General features: G+C 35.1%; 2 protein-coding genes across 3 annotated transcripts; one reads left to right on the top strand and one right to left on the bottom strand.

The window, feature by feature from the left end:
- Positions 1 to 5561: 5561 nt before the first annotated feature.
- LOC113081050 (vascular cell adhesion protein 1-like) lies at positions 5562 to 11154 on the bottom strand. Its single transcript, XM_026253103.1, has 8 exons — positions 10946 to 11154; positions 10258 to 10515; positions 9830 to 10159; positions 9431 to 9662; positions 6837 to 7078; positions 6401 to 6730; positions 5845 to 6078; positions 5562 to 5652 (listed from the first exon to the last, which is right to left on the bottom strand). The coding sequence occupies exons 1-8, from the start codon at positions 11007 to 11009 to the stop codon at positions 5612 to 5614; spliced, it is 1731 nt and encodes a 576-aa protein (XP_026108888.1). The 5' UTR covers positions 11010 to 11154; the 3' UTR covers positions 5562 to 5611.
- A 1615-nt stretch (positions 11155 to 12769) lies between these two features.
- On the top strand, positions 12770 to 20060 carry LOC113081054 (cell death-inducing p53-target protein 1-like). 2 transcript variants are annotated; one of them, XM_026253109.1, is made up of 5 exons: positions 12770 to 12924; positions 16123 to 16276; positions 17142 to 17312; positions 17854 to 18124; positions 19195 to 20060. In XM_026253109.1, exons 2-5 carry the CDS (start codon positions 16192 to 16194, stop codon positions 19304 to 19306), a joined length of 639 nt encoding a protein of 212 aa, XP_026108894.1. In that variant the 5' UTR covers positions 12770 to 12924; positions 16123 to 16191; the 3' UTR covers positions 19307 to 20060. The 2 variants fall into 2 exon arrangements, with proteins under 2 accessions (XP_026108894.1, XP_026108893.1); XM_026253108.1 differs by having other exon boundaries at positions 12771 to 12924; positions 17139 to 17312.
- The last annotated feature ends 1168 nt before the right edge of the window (positions 20061 to 21228 follow it).

The raw sequence follows: 21228 nt of genomic DNA, 5'->3' as shown, positions 1-21228 counted from the left end.
GTGAGCTGTAGTTTAGTTTAAAGATGAATTATTGTGCAACTATAGCACTCCTTGCTGTCATTAAACATGGCTACAACAGGAAAATTATGTTTTGTAAAATTATGTAATTTCATTGTTGATCTCCATTAATATGTGTGGAGAATGTAATATACATGTGTATATCGAAACAGAGTTTTCTCACTCCATTGAAAAGAGTTTGTACGCATGGTTAGAATGTCCGTACGGTGCGCACATATTTACATCCAGTTTATTTTTTATAAATCATGATATGTGCATGAAAAATTGCGTACGTATGTTTCTATGCCCATTTTGTGCATACGCCAGGTTTATAAATGAGACCCATGATCTCTCAAAATCTAAGTTTCATCTTTTGTTCAGTAACGGCCAGATGGCAAAGTTCAAAGATGGGGCAACTTGGATGTGTGGGATCCAGAGTGATTTTCTGAGCCCTTTTCTTCTGACTCTGGATTTATACAGTTCTTGAAGGGTGGGGGAGAGGAGTACCAATAATCCTTTCAGCAGTCTGAACCATTGATTGTAGTCTTCTGATGTCTGATTTTGTAGCTGAACCAAACCAGACAGTTATTGAAGTACAACAGGACTGACTCAGTGATGGCTGAGTAGAACTGTTTCAGCAAGCTCCTGTGGCAGGTTAAACTTCCTCAGCTGGTGAAGGGAGTACAACCTTTGTTGGGCCTTTTAAACAATGTGATTGTCCCATTTCAGGTCCTGAGAGATGGTGGTTCCCAGGAATCTGAATGACTCCACTTCAGCCACAGTGCTGTTCAAGATGGTGAGTGGGGGGAGTGCAGGGGGGTTTCTTCTGAAGTCCACGATCATCTCCACTGTTTTGAGCGTGTTCAGCTCCAGGTTGTTAAGACTGCACCAGACAGCCAGCTGCTCAACCTCTTGTCTGTAAGCAGACTCGTCACAGCCCTGGATGAAGTTGATGACTGTAGTGTCATCTGAAAACTTCAGGAGCTTGACAGAGATGTCTTTAGAGGTGCAGTCGTAGGTGTACAGCTAGAAGAGCAGTGGGGAGAGAACACATCCCTGAAGGCGCCCAGTGTTGGTGGAGCATCTGTTTGACATGAATTTCCCCAGTCTCACTAACTGTTGCCTATCTGTCAGAAAGCTGGTGATCCACTGACAGAGCTAGGAACAGAGAAAACATGCTTGCGGTGACATTTCTGTTTTCGTGAAAAAAAAAAAACATGCTTGCGCTAGCATTTCTGTTTCATGACACTTTCAAAGTGTAATGTCCAATGAGTGGCACTGAAAGTGTGTTCAATTTTATGTGAAACAGATGAATGTGCATCTAGGGTAACCATATGTGCTCTGTTTCCAGGACATGTCAGGATTTCTGTGTTGCCTAAAATATCCAGGATTTGGCTTTGTTTTCCTGCTTTCATACTTGCTAATCGACCAGTCATGGCATGTGAGAAGGTGGGATCTACTGAAAATGGTCAAAGCGATGCAAATGCTTGCACTTATTAGATGTGTTCAACTGATTGTCTGGTTTAAGCTGGTTTTCTAGCCTGGACATACCTGGTGAGCAGGCTGGATTTCGAGGGTTTGGGCCACTTCTTTAGCTGGTCAGACTGGGAGACCATGCAGGAAAAACAGCTTAAATTTAATTTTAATTTAATTTAATTTAATTTTAAACCAACTGGCTTCATGCTGGAAGACCAGCTAAAACCAGCTACTTCCAGCTTAAACACTCTTAGGCTGTTTTAGTGGTTATTTCAACAGGGTGTGCTGTTCAAACAAAGCCAAAACATGATATTTAAGGCATTACAATTAATTCAATTTCTTTATGTAAGGCAAAAGTCTAGGAAAGTGAAAATACAGGTATCCAATTAGTAATTAATAAGAATTATCAAATAATTCTGCAGGACTTATTTTGAAACTGATACATAAGGCACATTCCTAATAGAAAATATTGGGAACCCATAAGTAATTAATTATTAATTATTAGATATAGTTTGCAAGAATCACTTAGAACTGAAACAGTATTCTAAAGTGAAAACATAGGGAACCCATTAGTAATTAATAATTAATTATCAAATAACTCTGCAGGATTCTTTTTAACCTGAAAACAGTAGGCCTATTCTAATCTAAAGTGAAAATGTTGAGATCCCCATTAGTAATTAATAAGAATTATCAGATAATTCTGTAGGAATTACTTAGAACCTGAAACAGTATTCTAATTGAACCTATTAGTACATAATAATAACTACATCATTTTTGACTAAAAAAAAAACAATAAAGTAATCATAAACTTTGTAAAATACACAACAACTTGTTTACGATCTTTATTTCAGTTGAGACATTTCTTAATACAGCATATTTTATTCCATTTTAACATGTATACTATCCACATTTAAACTATTTAACAAACATTTCATAATCAAAAGTTTAACATATAGAAGCAAAAAAAAAAAAAAAAAAAAAAAAAAAAAAATGCATATTTAGAAGGTAAGTAGTAAATAAGAAACCAGTATTCTAAGTGTTACCCATTCATGTAGCATCCAGTTGCTAGTAGCCTGGATTTTTTCAGGTTCTTAAAATTGTCACATTGGTCGAACATTAAATTGAACTAGCTTTGTTATTTTTTTTAGGCTCAGGTGTTCAGTGTGGATGTTTACTGGCCCAAGTTTTTTTTTTTTTTTTTTGTTGAGCACCTCAAAGCGTGTGCAAAAAGGAAAAAACTGTACTGATTATGAATAGTTATGTTTTGTGTTAATACTGTCAAACATACAAGGTTTATGTATAGCCTCAGTTGGTTATGTCTACAATGAAAGTAAACAACTGAATGAAACAGCTGCAATATCTGGTATATTAAGATGCATACAATGTCTTAACAAGGGAAAGTAGGCTCATACGCGTTTCTAATGTCAAGGATGCTTCCTTGGGTAGACTGATCCTTGCAAGTCACTTCCTTCCAGAGGCCTAGGTGACACTCCTCTTTAGCACACGGAGAACAACGTAAATGGAACCGCCTAGCAAGTGCATGTAAATTGCGTCATTACGTCAGTGAAAAGGTCCGCGTATTGGGCCTGACTTGGACAACTTAAACCTAGTTTTAAGGTATTTATAAAAGAATGCCTGACGACACGACCAATTGTGTAAATGACAGGGTCGCGGTTCAGTTAACCGAATTGGTTTGTATAATTTACAATATCAATACGGTAGTAATTTATACTGGAATTTAAACGTCAAACTTTACTTATATTTACTACAGTTATAACATATGTTTTGGTAACGTAAATAAAAAACCGTTAACGTCCGACTACGCTAACGTTCGATATTTTTGTTCATTTTTGAACTAGTAGCCAAACTGCAGGCATAGGATTGTGGTGATTTGAGAGCGCGAAGGATACACATCATGCATCCTTTCCTTGTTTGGGATATTCTTCGAACGAAGGACTCAGTCTTGGTTGAAATTCAGAGGATCCTCAACATTGGAACAGTCCCTTCGACGGATATCGATGACATAGCATCCTCGAAATACTGCTTCCGAGGATCCTTCCTTGACATTGAGAACACCTACTGCCTTGTGAATTAAAGGATTGTTCACCCTAAATTAATTTTTTGTCATTGTTTATAACTCACATGTTGTCCCAAACTACGGTATAATGATTTTTTTTTCTTGTATTGCACACAAAATAATTTTTTTGATGAATTCTGGATAACCAAACAGGTGGCTGCCGTCCCACCATTGATTTGATAGTAGGAAAAAATAAATACTTTGGAAGTCACTGTAAACCTGCAACTGTTTAGTTTTCCACCTTCTTTACAAAATAGAGTTTATGGTTTGTAGAAGAAGAAGGAAACTCATTCAAGGTTTTAAACTTTTGATGGGTTCATGAGGTATAAAAACCAAAACACTAACCTATTTACAATTTTGGGTTGAATTATTCCTCCTAATTTTTATAAAACACCAACATAAAGAGAAAAATACATTCAAATTTACTCGACTAAAAAAACTTTATATATTTTATCTCTCCCACTTTGGCCTAAACTACCATACTTTTTCATTTTTTTTACCTAATGTAACAAGCTTTGTCTTTATTATAGAGATATTGTTTGGTGTAATGCTCAAACAGCTTGCAAACTAGAAAACTAACTTGACAAACAATCATTATATAAAAAAAAAAAAAAAAAAAAAAAAAAAAAACATTTTTGCCATATTGCCTAACTCAGGGGTAGGCAAGTTCGTCCTGCAGCCCTCTAGAGTTCAGCTTCAACCCTAATCAAACACACCTGAACAAGCTCATCAATCCATTCAGGATTACTAAACTACAGGCAGGTGAGTTTTTTTTTTCAGGGTTGGAGCTGAACTGTGCAAGACTGTGGCTCTCTAGGACCGAACTTGCCTACCCCTGGCCCCTAACTCAACAAACCAATACACCCAACCATCACCCACCAAAGACCCCCACACGGTCCGTGATTGTGCCCTAGTAATGCTATTTCAGACAAAGAAACAAATAAATAAAATAAATACATTACTATGACTAATTCTCTCCTAAATCACAATTATCAGTTCAACAAACAGGAATAAAATTTTATAGTCCAGAAAAAAAATTCTTATAAAAATTAATAATAAACCACAACAACAACCAAGGTGTTAAAACACTTAAAAGAGTGGCAATGATCAATGCAACCAGCAACTGGAAGAAAATAAGAACAGTCCAGAATGTGGACGACTACTGTGGGAGAAAAAGCAGTATTAATGTTTGGTAACAAACAGTTCTCATGCCTGTTAAATGTTTAACAATTGTACTTAAAATACATACATATATGTATATATATATATATAATATATATATATATATATATATATATATATATATATATATATATATATATTTATATATATTATATATATATGAATATGTGTGTGTGTATATATATTCAAATTATAGATTTTTCTTTTATGCCAAAAATCATAGGATATATAAGATATTAAGTAAATATAATGTTCCATGAAGATATTTAAATATATACATGAAGATAAAATGTAAATATATCAATACATTTTGATTATTAATTAGCATTGCTAAGAATTAATTTGGACAAATTCAAAGACAATTTTCTCAGTATTTTTATTTTTTTGCACCCTCAGAATTCAAATAATTCAAATAATCTCAGCCAAATATTGTCCTGTCCTATTAAACCATACATCAATGGAAAGCTTATTATGTAGAAATCTCAATTTAGAAAAAAATTATACTTAAGACTGGTTTCTTGGAACATGCTCACACACACACATATATCTATTTGTCTGTCTGTCTGTCTATCTATCTATCTATCTATCTATCTATCTATCTATCTATCTATCTATCTATCTATCTAGATAGATAGATAGATAGATAGATAGATAGATAGATAGATAGATAGATAGATAGATAGATAGATAGATAGATAGATATATTTTCAGAAGGTATTCAGATATGTAACAAAAGTGCAATCATAATTAATGGGAGCAAAACAGCTAATTTAAATACATACATTCAAAATAATTCAAATATAAGAATTACTGCATTTTTCAAAGATTTTTCATCTATAACCCACCTGTAGATTCGATGATGAACACTTTGCTGTCACTTCACTTAGAGTTTGTGGCGATGCACATGTAGTATCCTGGACCTGTGGAAAAAAAGCAGTATTAATGCATACATTATATGATAATACAGAAACATTATATGCATGCATAATAACAATTCACAATAACATGAGTTGTAAGAGAAATGTGATAGAGACTGCTTCCAATATAGAGACTGTAAAGAAAGAACAAACTGCATCACTGCATTTTACAAAAATTTTTCATCTATAACCCACCTGTAGATTCAAAGATGAACACTTTGCTGTCACTTCCCAGATAGTTTGTGGCGTTGCACGTGTAGTTTCCTGGACTGAGTGTGGAGGACTGGAGCACTGAGGAGTTGATTTCCTCTTTCAGATGATCTGAGTACCATGTGTACACAGGAGCCGGGTTTGCCTTCACTGTACAGTTTAGCGTGACCACATCCTTTTGAATGATGGTCTCTGTTGAACTGGAGTGTTTTGGTTTATCTGATAAAGACAGAGAGACATTTCTCAGTACACAGCACCATGATGAGCAGCTGTTATTAATAAAGCAGTAAAATACTGTACAACTGAAACCTTTTTATCTGTGTCAATTCTATTCATAATATGTAATATTCGATCAAATTCTAGGTTAATAAGCAATTGCCTGTGTTTGATGAAATATGATCAGTTCATCTGATCCCTATTACTACAAAACTTGTGTCACTGTGTTGCATGGTAAGTGCAACAGCTACTAAAAGTCTGCTTGATTTGGACATGTTAACATGTTAACAAAGATTAATCATAGGAGCTGATGGATCTTACTTACAATATACAGTAATGTTGAGAGGGTCTGATGTTTCCTTTGGAGGAGGTTGAGGTCCTTCTGCTCCCAGATCCAGCTCTGCTTCACATCTGTATTGAGCTTCATCATCAGCTCTGTCTGGACGGATCAGGAGTGTGACGGTTTCATTCACTGGAGTCTTGCTATCCTCAGTGAAGGTGGTTTGATTCAGCAGAGTCTGTCCTTTATACCATTTGACAGTGAGATACTGAACAGGAGCAACATTTTGAACATCACACTGGAGCTGATACTGCCGTCCCGCTATCATTGGTCCTGTGTGATTCACAATGCTGATGGACACATTGTCTGGAGTCTCTGTGGAGGAAGATTTACAAACTCTGAAATCTGCAGTGATGAATGTACATTTATTAGATATTTCTGAGAATGAAAAGACAAAAAATTCAGTAACAGAGAAACTGACTGTAAACAGTGACTAGGAGGTCTACTATACACTGTCTCTCATAGTTTATGTAGCAGAATGACTGTATGTCCCATTCTGTCAGGTGTGACACTCTCCATGTGATCAGACTGTCACTGGTTTTGACCACTGCTCCTTCACTGGATTCCCATCCCATCCCTTTATGTAGGATTGAAGTGTTACAGTTAACTTCTACAGAACCTCCGTATCTCACAACAACTAAGTATCTCCGTATCTCACAACAACTAAGTAACTCTGAATACGGTCTGTGGCTGAAAAGCTGTACTTCGAGCACACGATAATGAAACAGAAAAAGGGAACAAACCCCACCCCGGATAAAGAGATTTCAGTTGAATGACTCGTGTTAGTGGATGACAGCTGAACAGAAGCAGAAATGAACCAGAATTATTGTGATGAGTTGAAGTTATCTGACAATTTGCATCATGCAAAAACAACAATTATGTATTTAGTACTCATTCAAAACACTCATACAGCTAGCTGCTAGTCACTTGTTTAAAACCCCTTAACTGTCATTCACATTTTTGAACATAGACTTTATAGTGCACAATCCAAACTTAATTTTTTTTTAAAATCATGAATGAAAACATTTTGTAACATGATATAGATATACCATTTACATGGAAATGCAATGTCTGATTTTAAAATGGGTTATACAGGAAGAATTTTGAGACTTTAAGTTTTCAGTTGATATATAATTTCTGATGATTTCTAAAATGTGATAGAGAAAAAGGCAATGAAGAAGTCTTTTTTTTAACAAAGGTCAGAACTCCTGTTATGATGTAGATTTTTGAGGATGCACTCTTGTCATAAATTAATCTATTATTTTTCCTACATAATTTTTTACAAAAAATATTGGTTAAATATATTACAAAACAATTATAGTCTTAGACATTTCCAGCGATATATAGTTTGTCAAGATTAGATTAGATTTAATTGTAATATAGTGAAGTAAATGTAGGCGTCCCGAGGTGACAGGTACAGGGTTAAGTTTATCAAGTGTCACATTGGTAAAACACTGAAAAGTGAACTATTTTTACAGTAGGTGATCAGGGAGGTTGTTCGGCTGCTAGCATTGTTTTAAATGAGAAACTCGTTCCTCGTTGTCACTGTTTCCACTGATTCTCACACAGCACATTTGCCCCAACAAACTAAAACTGAGCAAAATTACATCAGTTTACACTGAGAAAGAAATAAATTCCAAAGAAGTCAAAGTTTATTTAAATGCTGTTTAACTGCTCAAAATAAATGTTCACGTGTAAATAATTAAATTAAATAAAAACAGGTCATTTACTCCAGCTCTGTTTGCCTTTTAAACTGTCATCTACATCAGTGGTTCTCAGCTGGTTTTGCTTCAGGTCCCAGATTTTACACTGGAGGCAAAGTGGTAACCCATTAACTCTACTGAAGTTGTTTGCCTTGTACAAGCAAACTGTATTTATTTTTTAATTACCATGAACTTCACCAATTAACATAACAGACTGGAAGGAAAACTTGCATTAAAAAAGTTTGTTTATAGTGACTATCAGCTGTTAGATTTCATGCAAACATATAAAGGCAGGAATGTATATATGTGAAAGTGATAGCTGTAGTAGTTCTCTGATCATGCATGATTGATTTACACTGACTTCACTTCCACAGTTGGGGAACTGCTACAAGTCAACAGAGTTTTATGGATTCATAGATTCAAACTGTTTGGGAGAAGATGAAAGTAAGAGAGGGAGAAAAAACTTCTCTTTTTTGATTATTTTTTACCAGTTTCTTTCTTCTGTCTTTTTTTTATATGTATATTAAAACATTTTCCTCAATCTGAGTGAATCAAAGTGTTCTCTTTTTTTAGATATGCAATAAAAATTTAAATAAATAAATAAATAATGGACTTAATTCAATGACTCTAAGTAAAAACCACTTTGTATGTGGTCAAAATTGCCAACCATAGGAAATGAATGGGAAAAACTCAAAAATAGCAGGGCATTTATTATGATTATTATTTTTTTTTTTTTAATTCAATTAATTTTCACTTAATTTTTAATGCACAATTACAACTACTGGCATTGTCCATTGTGCTGTACAATAAATCATAACAGATATAATCATCAGATACATTCAAGCACAAAGTCACAGATGGAAAAAAAAGAACATAAACAGTAATCACATCACAGATTGTAGGCCAGATCAAATAGAAACTTTTTTACATAGATAAGATTATAATTATGGCATAAAAGCATTTTCTTTTAAAAATATGTGTAAAATAAAATATATGTATCAGCTATTATGCTGAACAAACACACAGAGAAATAAAGTGAGATTATAAAACATACTCTGTGCAAAAGATTCTCATCTACCAACACCTACACACAGAGAGCGTAAAATGAGTGGATGATTTTATGACTGTACACATTACTGCAAAAATAAAACTGAAAATTGTTACACAGCAAGTCTCTGCCTAGAATACTCCAGCCATCTAATGACTACAGACACCAGGTTCGATGACATATTGAATTTAACATTGATGAAAACAAGGGACTGATTTCCTTGTTGACAAAAACAGCAAATGCTGGTAAGGTAAAAATGTTTGCTAAGATTCGATGATGAACACTTTGCTGTCACTTCCCAGATAGTTTGTGGCGTTGCACATGTAGTTTCCTGGACTGAGTGTGGAGGACTGGAGCACTGAGGAGCTTATGTCCACTTTCAGATGATCTGAGTACCATGTGTACACAGGAGCCGGGTTTGCCTTCACTGTACAGTTTAGCGTGACCACATCCTTTTGAATGATGGTCTCTGCTGATTTCGAGTGTTTTGGTTTATCTGAGGAAGACAGAGAGACATTTCTCAGTTCACAGCACCATGATGAGCAAGTGTTATTGATCTTTGCATATGATGAAATATGACAGTTGCACATCCTTCACACACTAGAAGGCCATTCAGAAAATATCAGCTGAATTATATGGCTAGCTTAGCAATAGTAAACTTACAGTGCAACTCAACATTAAGATGTCCTGATGTTTTTTTTGGAGGAGGTTGTGGTCCTTCTGCTCCCAGATCCAGCTCTGCTTCACACTTGTATTGAGCTTCATCATTATCTCTGTCTGGACTGATCAGGACTGAGGGGTTTACATTCACTGGAGTCTTGCTATCCTCAGTGAAGGTGGTTTGATCCAGCAGAGTCTGTCCTTTATACCATTTGACAGTGAGATACTGAACAGGAGCCACATCGTGAACATCACACTGGAGCTGATACTGCCGTCCCGCTATCATTGGTCCTGTGTGATTCACAATGCTGATGGACACATTGTCTGGAGTCTCTGTGGAGGAAGATGTACATACTCTGAAATCTGCAGTGATGAATGTACATTTATTATGAGAATGAAAAGACAAAAAAATCAATAACAGTGAAACTGACTGTAAATAATGACTGGGAGCTCTACTACACACTGTCCCTCACGGTTTATGTAGCAGACAGGACGTATGTCCCATTCTGTCAGGTGTGACACTCTCCATGTGATCAGACTGTCTCTGGTTTTGACCACTGCTCCTTCACTGGATTCCCATCCAATCCCTTTATGTGAGACTGAAGTGCTACAGTTAACTGCTACAGAACCTCTGTATCTCACAACAGCTCTCTGTGGGTTGAGCTGATTAGGACATTCAGCTTGTGCACCTGTTAAACACATTGAGAACGATGTGATTTAAAACAGGTCAAGATACAGCAAAGAATAGCAGCAAGGAAGTATCAGATAAAATAACCTACAACGAGTCCTCAAGACTTGCAAACTGACCACGGGTCTACGTGCATCTAGAGCTTTGTTTTTTTATAGAGTTAGGTTATTTTATTTTTGTTCTGCAGAAGCCTGATATTAACATAATCATGACATGCAACAAAAAAACTTTACTGGTAAATGCAGTAGCAGGACAACATTTGGCAGAGTTTGTTCAAGCTCAAACATGTAAACTGAATAGAAATGAATTTAAAACTCCAAACACTGCTCCTAAGAAAAAAGTTATAATCATTTAATCTCAAAGAACATAAAAGCTAAAAACATATCTAGGTTCAATCCATATAAATAACATTTGAGCTTCAGTATACAAACCTGTGAGACTCGCAAGCTGTGAAACTGCAGAGAGATAAACAAATCCCAAGAAACGCTGAAACATATTCAGTGTGCTCAGGGAAAAGCAAATGAACAGAAAATAATACAAAGACCCAGCTTTATGACAGTAACTCCGACTGTACAGTCTGTGCCTGAATAGTTGTATTTCAATAATGAAACAAAGAAAAAGAACAAACCCCACCCATAAAAGATTTTTTTAGAAGTCATTTCAGTGGACTGACTCCAAGAACTGTTCCCGCTAATGGGTGGTCAAAAAACAGAAGCAGAAATGAAACTAAATTAACTCTAGTAACAACCTGAATTCTTGTGATACGTTTAGTTGTTTTTACTCTAACCAGATAACCAGAACCTCTGTAGATGAGACTTGAGGCTGATTGGCAATCAACAATAATTTATGCTTTCACAGAAATTTAACATGCAAAACAACAATATCAAAACTGAAATTACTGTAAAACATTTTCAAGGGATTCATGGCCGAAAAAGTAGTAATTTTTATTGCATGCAGTGCCCTCTTATGGTAATTCCAGGATACAACAGAACAAAACCAGAAACATCTCAATCTCTTCAGTGGTAAGTGTTCATCCACTCCATCAAAGGTTTGTAGTTGTACAAATTCAGAGTTACAGGATTAGTTTTGAGTTGACAAACCCAAACCACTCCAATCTGGCTTTGATGATGCGGATCATCAGCTTTCTGTGTCAGCTCAGGCTTTGATCCTGAGTTTGTGGAACACACTTTGCTTACATCTGATTGGTCCAATTTCAGTTTAAGATCTCTTACCCAAAACCTAACCTGCCTTGGAGCAGGTAAAAGCCAAGCCACTTTCATGGTACCTAAAACCCAGGATTGGTGCAAACTAAACTGAAACTTGTATATATAATATACAAAATTGCCCAAAAATGTATTTGTTGTATTTTGTTTATTTTCAGGTTGAGATTCATGCAGTGATTCTTGATGTTTCTGTGCATCTACAATACATAGCTCACAGCATTTTCTTCATATTAACTTAAAGCTGAACATCAATAACAAAAACAATATGCTATAATGTCACAAAACAAAATTATGTATATAAACAATCACACCAAGGCTAGTCTCTTAGTAAGTTATTCTTAATGACCAGCAATACTTGATCAGATTTTATTTATACAGTGAAAGTGTTTGATCATAACAATTCATGAAATAGGCCTACCTGCAATATCGGAACCATTGGGTTGAAGGTCCAAATTGCAGTTTCAAAAATATTTGTTTTAACTGTACATGTGTGTAAGTTTTGTGAGCAGGCAGCCACAAATGCACACGTACAGCCATACACTGTAATCAGGACAGTAATGTATTTTTGGCATTAAAAAATATATATGATTAAAAAATAAATAATATAATATAATATAATATATAATATATTTGATATATGAAAAATAAATTTTCGGCTAAAATAACTAAAATAACTAACTAAAATAAATAATAATAAATATTAAATAACTAAAATAAATAAAACCTAAAATAACTAACTAATAAATAAATTAAGAAATGTTCTAAATGCAATGCTCTTTGAAGGTTAGTGTTTGGTTATATACATAAACCCTGAAAATAATTATTAGGAAATATTCTTTATGGATTTTCTTTATCATCGACTAAAAAAGCCGTAACTTACCTCTAACTATGACGAAGGCTTAATATATGTGAATATTAAATAGGTAATGCTGACGTTGCGTGGTAACCGTGAAAAAGCGTCCTCTCAGGCAACCTCATTAATAATAATTATCCAAGCCTTCGTCATAGTAGGAGATGCAACTCACCAGTGGGATTCACATACTCCTCCCATCTCCCATGTTTACGTCAAATCCTTCCCAGCAGCGGATGTTGTTGGAAAAGGGGTGCTACAAACGTCAACGTATGAGTTAGAAACCATCGAAAAGTTCACAGAGCTGATATTTCCATCATCACCGAGGATACAGAAGGTAACGGCTCGTTGCCAGAATATAACCGGCTCTGTGGTTCTGTGCGCCGGTAGCGTAGCTGCAGCCGTCAGGCCTCTGCTCGCGCGTTATTTACAAGTATGACCGAGGGAATTTAATTACTATCGTTTATCGTCTGTGAGACGGTTTTCGTTTGTAAATTTGTTCGTGGCTTTTTTAACAGATATCCTTCGCTACCATGTTAATATGAATAAAGGACAGTGAGACATCTTAGCTAGCCAGGCTTGTTGTTGCTTACTGCGATGAATGAAGATTGCATGTATGCAATAGAGCTGGACATGGTCATTCTACACTTGTGTGCTATTTTTGGGGTTAGTGTAGAGACCGGGGCTTATTTTAGCCAGAGTAACCGTAACTAGATTTTCCTTCCATTGATGATGAGGCCAGTAACTATTGACACAAATGGCAATTTACTTGCTGGTTCTTTGTGATGGTAAATCACAGTAAAAGTTGAGTAACAGTGAAGGTTAGGGTGGTCTTATGCAATCAGTGCTCGCGGAGATGAAGCAGGTTGGATAATCACTGATCTCTGTTTGAGCCATCATCTACTCCAGAAAGCACCAGAATAACCCAGGGCTTCTGTGGGACTTAAAAAGTTTTAGTTTTCCCTTCCACTATATATGCTAAGGCAAAAAAGCGAGTCTTATATGTGAGCAGAAAGTCTTAAATTCAAGCCATTAAATAATGCATGCATGCATAAAAAAAAATCTTCCACAGTAGTTTGATTTGTTTTATATTGCAAATATTTAAACATCCTTAAATCAAGATACATTCACATGAGATGCAAACTGAAAAAAAAATGAAGTGAGTTTGTGGTTAAAACCAGAAAAAAAAAAAAACTTTGAAGCGTTGCTAATACAAGACATTTACATTAGATTGCAATTTTCTTGGTCTTAAAAGAACTTAATTAACTTACATAAAAAAGTAAAATATGTGGAACTGCAGATGTTTTCCTATTTGTAGAATAATAATTTGATAGGAATGCAATGTAATACAAATTTTAATTTCATTCATTCAGGAGGTTTTGCCTCAGGATGTTTTCCTTCAGGACAGAACACAGAATGACTGCTAATAAATCTATCCATTTGAAACTAGTTTGGCAAAGTTTACCCAACATTGGGTTACACTGACCCAGCGCTGGGTAGGTGTGTGAGAGGGTTTCTTCATTTGTATTCAGAGTAAATATGACCCAGCACCTAAAAATAACACAATAAAATGACCCAACAGGCTTTTTTTAGTGTATGCGGTGTTAATGTTTGTAATCAATAGGAAGGCCATCAACTGGTTTGTATCAGATCTGTTTTTTTTTTAATTGAAGTTGAAATACCCTAATCACATGTGAGAAATGCATCAGTTATGTTAACATAATTTGTGTTTATTGAGAGCACATTCTGTGTAATCCATTTCCAGTGTCTCAAGTATGGGATGTGAACTGAGCAGCAAATCACTCTCATAAACCAACAGGCGTTAGGTTCACACAACATTTATATGCTCCACATAAAGTATGCCTTTGTTTTTGCATTTCCTGCTTCATCCCCATTGGCTGGTGGCAATCATTCCAAGAAAATGCAAATTTGATCATTTCTGTTATATCACCTGCTGAGTCACGAAAGGGGACACACCTACAGTATTAACATAGTGTCTATACTTCGATTTGGGTTTCAAATGAGATGCTGTTTTCACCACCATGATCTTGTTTCTCATTTGCATTTATTTTTCCTAAAATGAAACTAAATGACACATATTCTACATAAAGCAGTCATCGTGTGACATCTAGTTAGTCTTGGCCTACATATCAGAGTTTCCAAGAATACTGTGCCATTGTTTTTCCTACTATAAATGTTATTACTTTGAATTCTCAAAGGCCCAAACCATACTTACACCCAAGATGCTGAAGATCGCATCTTATTTTGTAACATTGCTTTGTATCCAAGTTACTTATTTTATTTGTCTGCTTTTGTTTTATATCTCTAGCTTTCATAGCTGTCTGGTACAAGAATCTTGATACGTTGAACTAACTAGGTAATTTTTAACCGACAGAGAGAACGATGCACCTCACCACTCAGGCACATGTTATTATGAGGGTTATGCATTATATACTACTGTTCAAAAGTTTGAGGTTGGTAAGATTTTAAAAAATAGTTATGAAAGAAATAATTCATATTTGTCCTTTTTTTTCTTCACCAAGGCTGCTTTTATTTTATCAAAATATTGTGAATATTATTATTTTCCATTTTGAAATATTTTTATTTAATTCTTATTTATACCTGTGATGTCAAAGCTGATTTTTAGCAGTCATTAATCTAGTCCTCAGTGTCACATGATCCTTCAGAAATCATTCTAATATGCCGATTTGCTGATCAATTAACAGTTCTTATTATTATTATCAATGCTAAAAACACTTTTGCTGCTTAATATGTTTGCAGAAACTGTGAGACTTTTTTTTTTGCAGGATTCCTTCACTCATAGAAAGTTTAAAAGAACAGCATATATTTGAAATAGATATAATTCACACACACACACACACAAACACACATATATATATATACACAGTGTAAATGAATGTAAATACAGAAACATTTTATTATTATTATTTTCACTGTTAAAAATGTTTGTTCTGCTCAATTTTTCGGTTGATTTGTTTCCAGGGTGCTGTAATCTCTTGTAACATCATAAATGTCTTTACTGTCACTTTTGGTCAATATAATTTGTCCTTGATGAACAAAAGGTTTTAATTACTTTAAAAAAAAAAAAAAAAAAACTACTGACCCCCAAACCTTTTATAATTATATTTTGAATGGTTTATCATATAGTATATTGATGTAGCTTGTACATCTGACTCAAAGATGATCATAGACAGTCTTGCAGAACAGTTTTTTATTTCATAACCTGATTTATTATTTATTTAGGATACAGATCTGTATCGATGAGGCACATGGCTTAACCAACTGACCCTTATTAGTCTAAAGGGCGGAGAAAATCTGTGTTCATAAGGGCAGATCATTCATGATTATGGACACTTTGGTTTTATTTGTGGTCTCAGGGGAATGTAGGCAGTGAGTCTCTGTAAATATGTGGATGTGCTTCAAATGCCTCGGCAACAGTAGTCAGGGATAGCACTATCACATTACAGTGTTTGGGTACTGAACCATGCGTGTGGCCTGTTTGTGTTCCCCTCAGAAACACTGCTTGAACATCAGCACAGTGTGAGGAGAGCTCCCATCTCTGGCCTCCTTCCAGGGAACCAACATGTCCAGTGACCCCCCTCCTCCATACCCCGGGGGCCCGAGTGCCCCATTTCTTGGGGAGAAAAATGGACAACCTTCAGTTCCTGGTAAATTCCTTGATATTTTTCTGATCTCTATTAACATAAAATAAATAGTTTTTAAACCTACTTTGAAGACAGTCTCACAGTATGTAAATACAGTGTTATGTTTCCCTTAAAGGGATAATTTACCCACAAATTAAAATCATTAATTCATTAATAAAAGTCATTAATTACTTGTGGTTTTAAACCCATAAGACCTTTGTTCATCTTCAGAACACAAATTAAGATATTTTTGATGAAATCCGAGAGCTTTCTGACCCTCCACAGCCTATATATATATATATATAGGGCGTTCGTTGGGGTTTTCCCTCTTCTCCTCGCTTTCCTTCACTTTTAAATAGCTTATAAATGCTTGTGCGCATTTTACTTTCACTAGCTAATAAAATGGGGTCAGCTGCTTGGATGGAAATCAACAAAAAGTACAAACAACAAACTCACTTAAAAAAGTTACTCACTTTATCTTTTGTTAAAAAAACAAACAAATAAAAATACACCATGCTATAGACCTAATATAAAATAAATAGCATACACAAAAATTTAATAAAAAAACTACAAAATTTTTGAATAAAACAAATACAAGTTATATAAACGATTCTGCTATATTTTAACCAATCTTTTTAGTGACATTTAAACTAATTTATACTTTAAACCCATGACGTTTGTCACATACAATCTTTCACTTAAATTGTTATGCTGATATAGTCATTTCTAAGGAAAACTTTATTTTAAAAAAACAATGCAAAATAATTAATACAGTCATTTCACTAGTGGTCAAAGATGTTTGGACACCACTGCATGTTTAAAATTAATTATGAGCAGATCAAATCTCACCAGTTCTTTTATTTAACATAAAGCTGTGTTTCCTCAGCAGCCAGTGCTCCAGTAACGACAGGACCTCCACATGGGTATCCACTGCCTCCAGAATATGGACCTCCACCTTATGAAGCCACACTTCAGCCTGGCTTTGTTCCTCCGCATGTCCCAGGAGAAGGTCACATGCCTAAACCTGTGCATATGTCAATGCCCATGCCTCATCCTCACGGTGAGTGTGCCTTCCTAACTGACACACTATTGCATCAGCAGTCATTCGGAAACATTAGCATTTCAGAAAGAAGAGCAACTAACAAAATAAATCAAAACCTGTTTCACTTTTTAAAATACACATTCTGGTCAAAAAATGGTTGATTGGTGAACATTAATCAGTATAATGTTTTTGTGTGTGTTTGTAATCTTCCATTGATATTTAATAACTCGCTCCGAACTGAATTCTTGCAAAGGAATAGTTCAGGCATAAATAAATATACTGGCATAATTTACTCACCAACATGTAATTCCAAACCTGTATGACTTTCTTTCTTCTGTCTAACACAAAAAAAGATATTTTGAAGAACCAAACAGTTTTGGTTCCCATTGACTTCCATAGTATTTTTTGCCCATACTATGGACATCAATGGGGCCTGAGACCATATGAACATTCGTCAAAATATCTTTTTTTGTGTGTTACATGGAAGATGGATACAAGCTACATTGTCCACAAGATCTATTGTGTGCAGGGATCTTTAAGATTCATTCATGTGCTGCAGGTGTTTACTATGCTCCACCTGGACACTTTCCTCATCCGATAGCCGAGCACTATGGCCCGGGGCCCAGTCACTTTGCTCCAGGTCACACAGCCACAGTTCTCGCCCCTCCTGGTGCCACCACCACCACCGTGACTGTTCTACAGGGGGAGATGTTCCAAGCGGCTCCAGTGCAGACGGTTTGTCCACACTGCCAGCAACCCATCGTCACCCGCATCAGGCACGACATCGGCTTCACAAATACTCTTATCTGTATGTTCTGCTTCTTTGTGGGGTAAGTGAGCCGTGGAACTCAGCAGCACAATGTGATCTGATATGACCTCTGCAGGGTTATTATAGATATATTTGAAAACCAAATCACAACCATAAGAAATATATGTACTTAATTTTTGCATTGACTTAGCATTTCTCATTTTCATTTAGTGTAACTTAATTTCCTAAAATAACTAAAACCGAAATGAAAAAAAAAGATAGCTATATTAAAAAAACTGACAAAAGCAAAATAAAATTACTATATATATATATATCATCTATATATCAATATCATCTTGTTGTTATGTTTTTTTCTTAATCTTGGATTTTGTTGAATTTAGCAGACATACATTTTCCTAAGAAATAATAATAAAAGGTTACAATGAAGCTTTTTTTCTTCATTATTATTTCAGGACAGTTGCATCACCCTGGCATTTGTGGCAATTTGTTTTACCATTTAAAAGTTTGGGGATTTATTTTAAACAAGTTTTTGAAAGAAGGCTTTTATGTTCACCATGTCTGCATTTATTTGATCAAAGTAAAGTATTGCAATATTGCAATTTAAAATGTCTGTTTTCAGTTTGTATATATTTTAAAATGTAGTTTGTTTCTGTGATGCTAGGCTAAATTTTCAGCATCATTAGTCCAGTCACATGATCCTTCAGAAATCAGTCTAATATTCTGATTTGCTGCTCAAGAAAAATTTCTCATGATTATCAATGTTAGAAACCATTCATATTTTTTTTTGTGTTAACCGTGATAAGTGAAGTTCAAAAGAACAGAAGTTATTTGAATTAGAAATCTTTTGTAACATTGTAAAAGTCTTTACTTTCACCTTTGATCAATTTAATCCATCCTTGCTGGATAAAAAGTGTTAATTTCTTTTTAAAAATCAAACTGACTCCAAACCTGTCAATAGTGATGTCAATGAAGTTTGGCACAGAAATATTTAAGTTTTCAAAATAAAAGAGGTGTATTCAGGTCATTGCGTGCATGAATTGCATTTTTAATTTAGTTTTGAATAAATTAATTCATAATGAGCCCTATGATACCTCTTAGAGATTCCTTCTGACTCTTGTCTTTGTTTTGCAGTTGTGATCTAGGTTGCTGCTTGATCCCCTGTTTCATGGATGACCTCAAGGATGTGACACACACTTGCCCAAACTGCAAGGGCTATATTTACACATATAAGCGCATATGCTAACAGTTTATCCCATCAGCAATCATGCTGTGTCCTCGTTCTGGTGGGTGTAGACGACCCGTTTTCATTTCCCTCTGTTCTCTGTGGTCATTTTGCCAACATATATATCATTTTGTACAGGCACTTGACATAGTTACTGATGTCTCTAAAATTAAGCAGAGGTTATTAGCAATCATTGAAGGATGGGTACGTTTTATATGATGCATGATTGACATTTACATTGTGTCATCCAAGCACTGTTTTTTTTAGCTGTAGTGCTAAGTGTGTACATTTAGAGAATATGTGAAAACATTAACCTTGAAAAGCTCATCTGTGAATATTACTGTGTAGCGAAACTACATGAAGTTCACTGCAGGGTCAGTATTGTTGGATTGTAGGATTATTATTTTATGCATTATTGTTTAAAGTCTTAGATGGCTGGGTCTGAGACTTTTGAAGTTCTGGGGTAACGTGATTGCTTTTACATGTGAAAATGTCTCTATAGTTGGCATGATATGCAAATGTTATGGAAATTGTTTTCTTTCTCTTTTGTTTTCAATTTCTTAGATTTGTTGATAAGATTCAATTCCTGTTGATTTGAGATATGCTTATCAGTGTAACATGCATTGTTGTATAGATGTCATTTTAGATTGGATTGGATTTCTGTTGATAAAGGGATCTGTATGTCCATGTAAATAACATTTGATAATTTAAATTCTCTCCTTTTAATAATTTAGAGATGCTAAATAGCTTTCATTAAAGCTCATGGTGTTTTAAAGGAATAGTTCACCCAGAAATGAAAATTTGGTGAAAATATACTCACTCTCAGGCCATCCAAGATGTAGATGGGTTTGTTTCTTCATTGGATTCAACTGATTTAGAGAAATTTAGCAGTGAATGGATGCCGTCCGAACGAGAGTCCAAACAGATGATAGAAACATCACAATAATCCACAAGTAATGTGAGTAATCTACAAACTGTGTTTGTAAAAAAAAAAAAATCAAGACATTTTTAACTTCAAACCATTGCTTCCAGAAATAAATTAGAGTCCATAATCCATATTGCTTTCCCCAACTGTTCCTTTAATATGGGATGCAGTGATGCTAGGGACATATTTGTGGAATTCAACCAATATACATTTTATTTTTGAACTTTGAATCAAAATTATAGCTAAGGTGCTTTTCAAACAACTATACAAGCTGTTCTGTCTTGTCAGTAAGCTGTTTGAGACTTCTGTAAACTATCATCTTTTATTCAGGTCACGTTTATTAATCATCAATAAGGTAGATCCGTGTTTGCTGATACTAAGATTGGCATATGAACCTCTATAATTACAGATAAGCATTTTTAAAACTTATTTTTTAACAGTGATACAGTATGTTTAGAAGTGGATGTTACATTCTTTTTATTTCTACTTGATGTAGTGAAGTTGTCATCTTCAAAAAGGGAATACATTTTTGGTAAAGGCTGTTCTGCTTTGCTGTTGGAGCTCACCAGCATGATGAAGGTGGCTGTATGACCACACTCTAATCTTGCCTAGTGCTCTATTGGGCCATATGTGCCCTCACGCTGGGCTGGTTGCTGAACTGGGCTTCATAACTCAAAGCAGATTAACCCTTCACTTATTAATACTGTGTGCAACAGGCCACAGGGATTTAAAGGATGATTGTCCTGATCTAACTTTTGTGTGTGTGTGTGTGTGTCTGGTCAGATTGTGATTGTGATTTGAATGGAATTATCCAAAGATTTTCCTTTATTTGATTTACTGCTGAAATTGGTACGAAGGCTACAGCAACAGCAGTGCTTAGACACTATATCTCAATATTGAGACGTCTGTTTTTCATCTTTTGTTTAAAACTACACTAAGTAAGCTTTGGCCCTGTAGCGGTTTAACACATTGTTTTGGTTGTGCTTCGGCTCTGCTCCTCTAAAGTGGATGAATGTAG

Source organism: Carassius auratus, unplaced genomic scaffold (genome assembly GCF_003368295.1).
Source record: "Carassius auratus strain Wakin unplaced genomic scaffold, ASM336829v1 scaf_tig00033052, whole genome shotgun sequence".
Taxonomy (NCBI): domain Eukaryota; kingdom Metazoa; phylum Chordata; class Actinopteri; order Cypriniformes; family Cyprinidae; genus Carassius; species Carassius auratus.
Note: the sequence above shows the minus strand (reverse complement) of the source record. Positions and strands in the feature narration are given on the sequence as shown.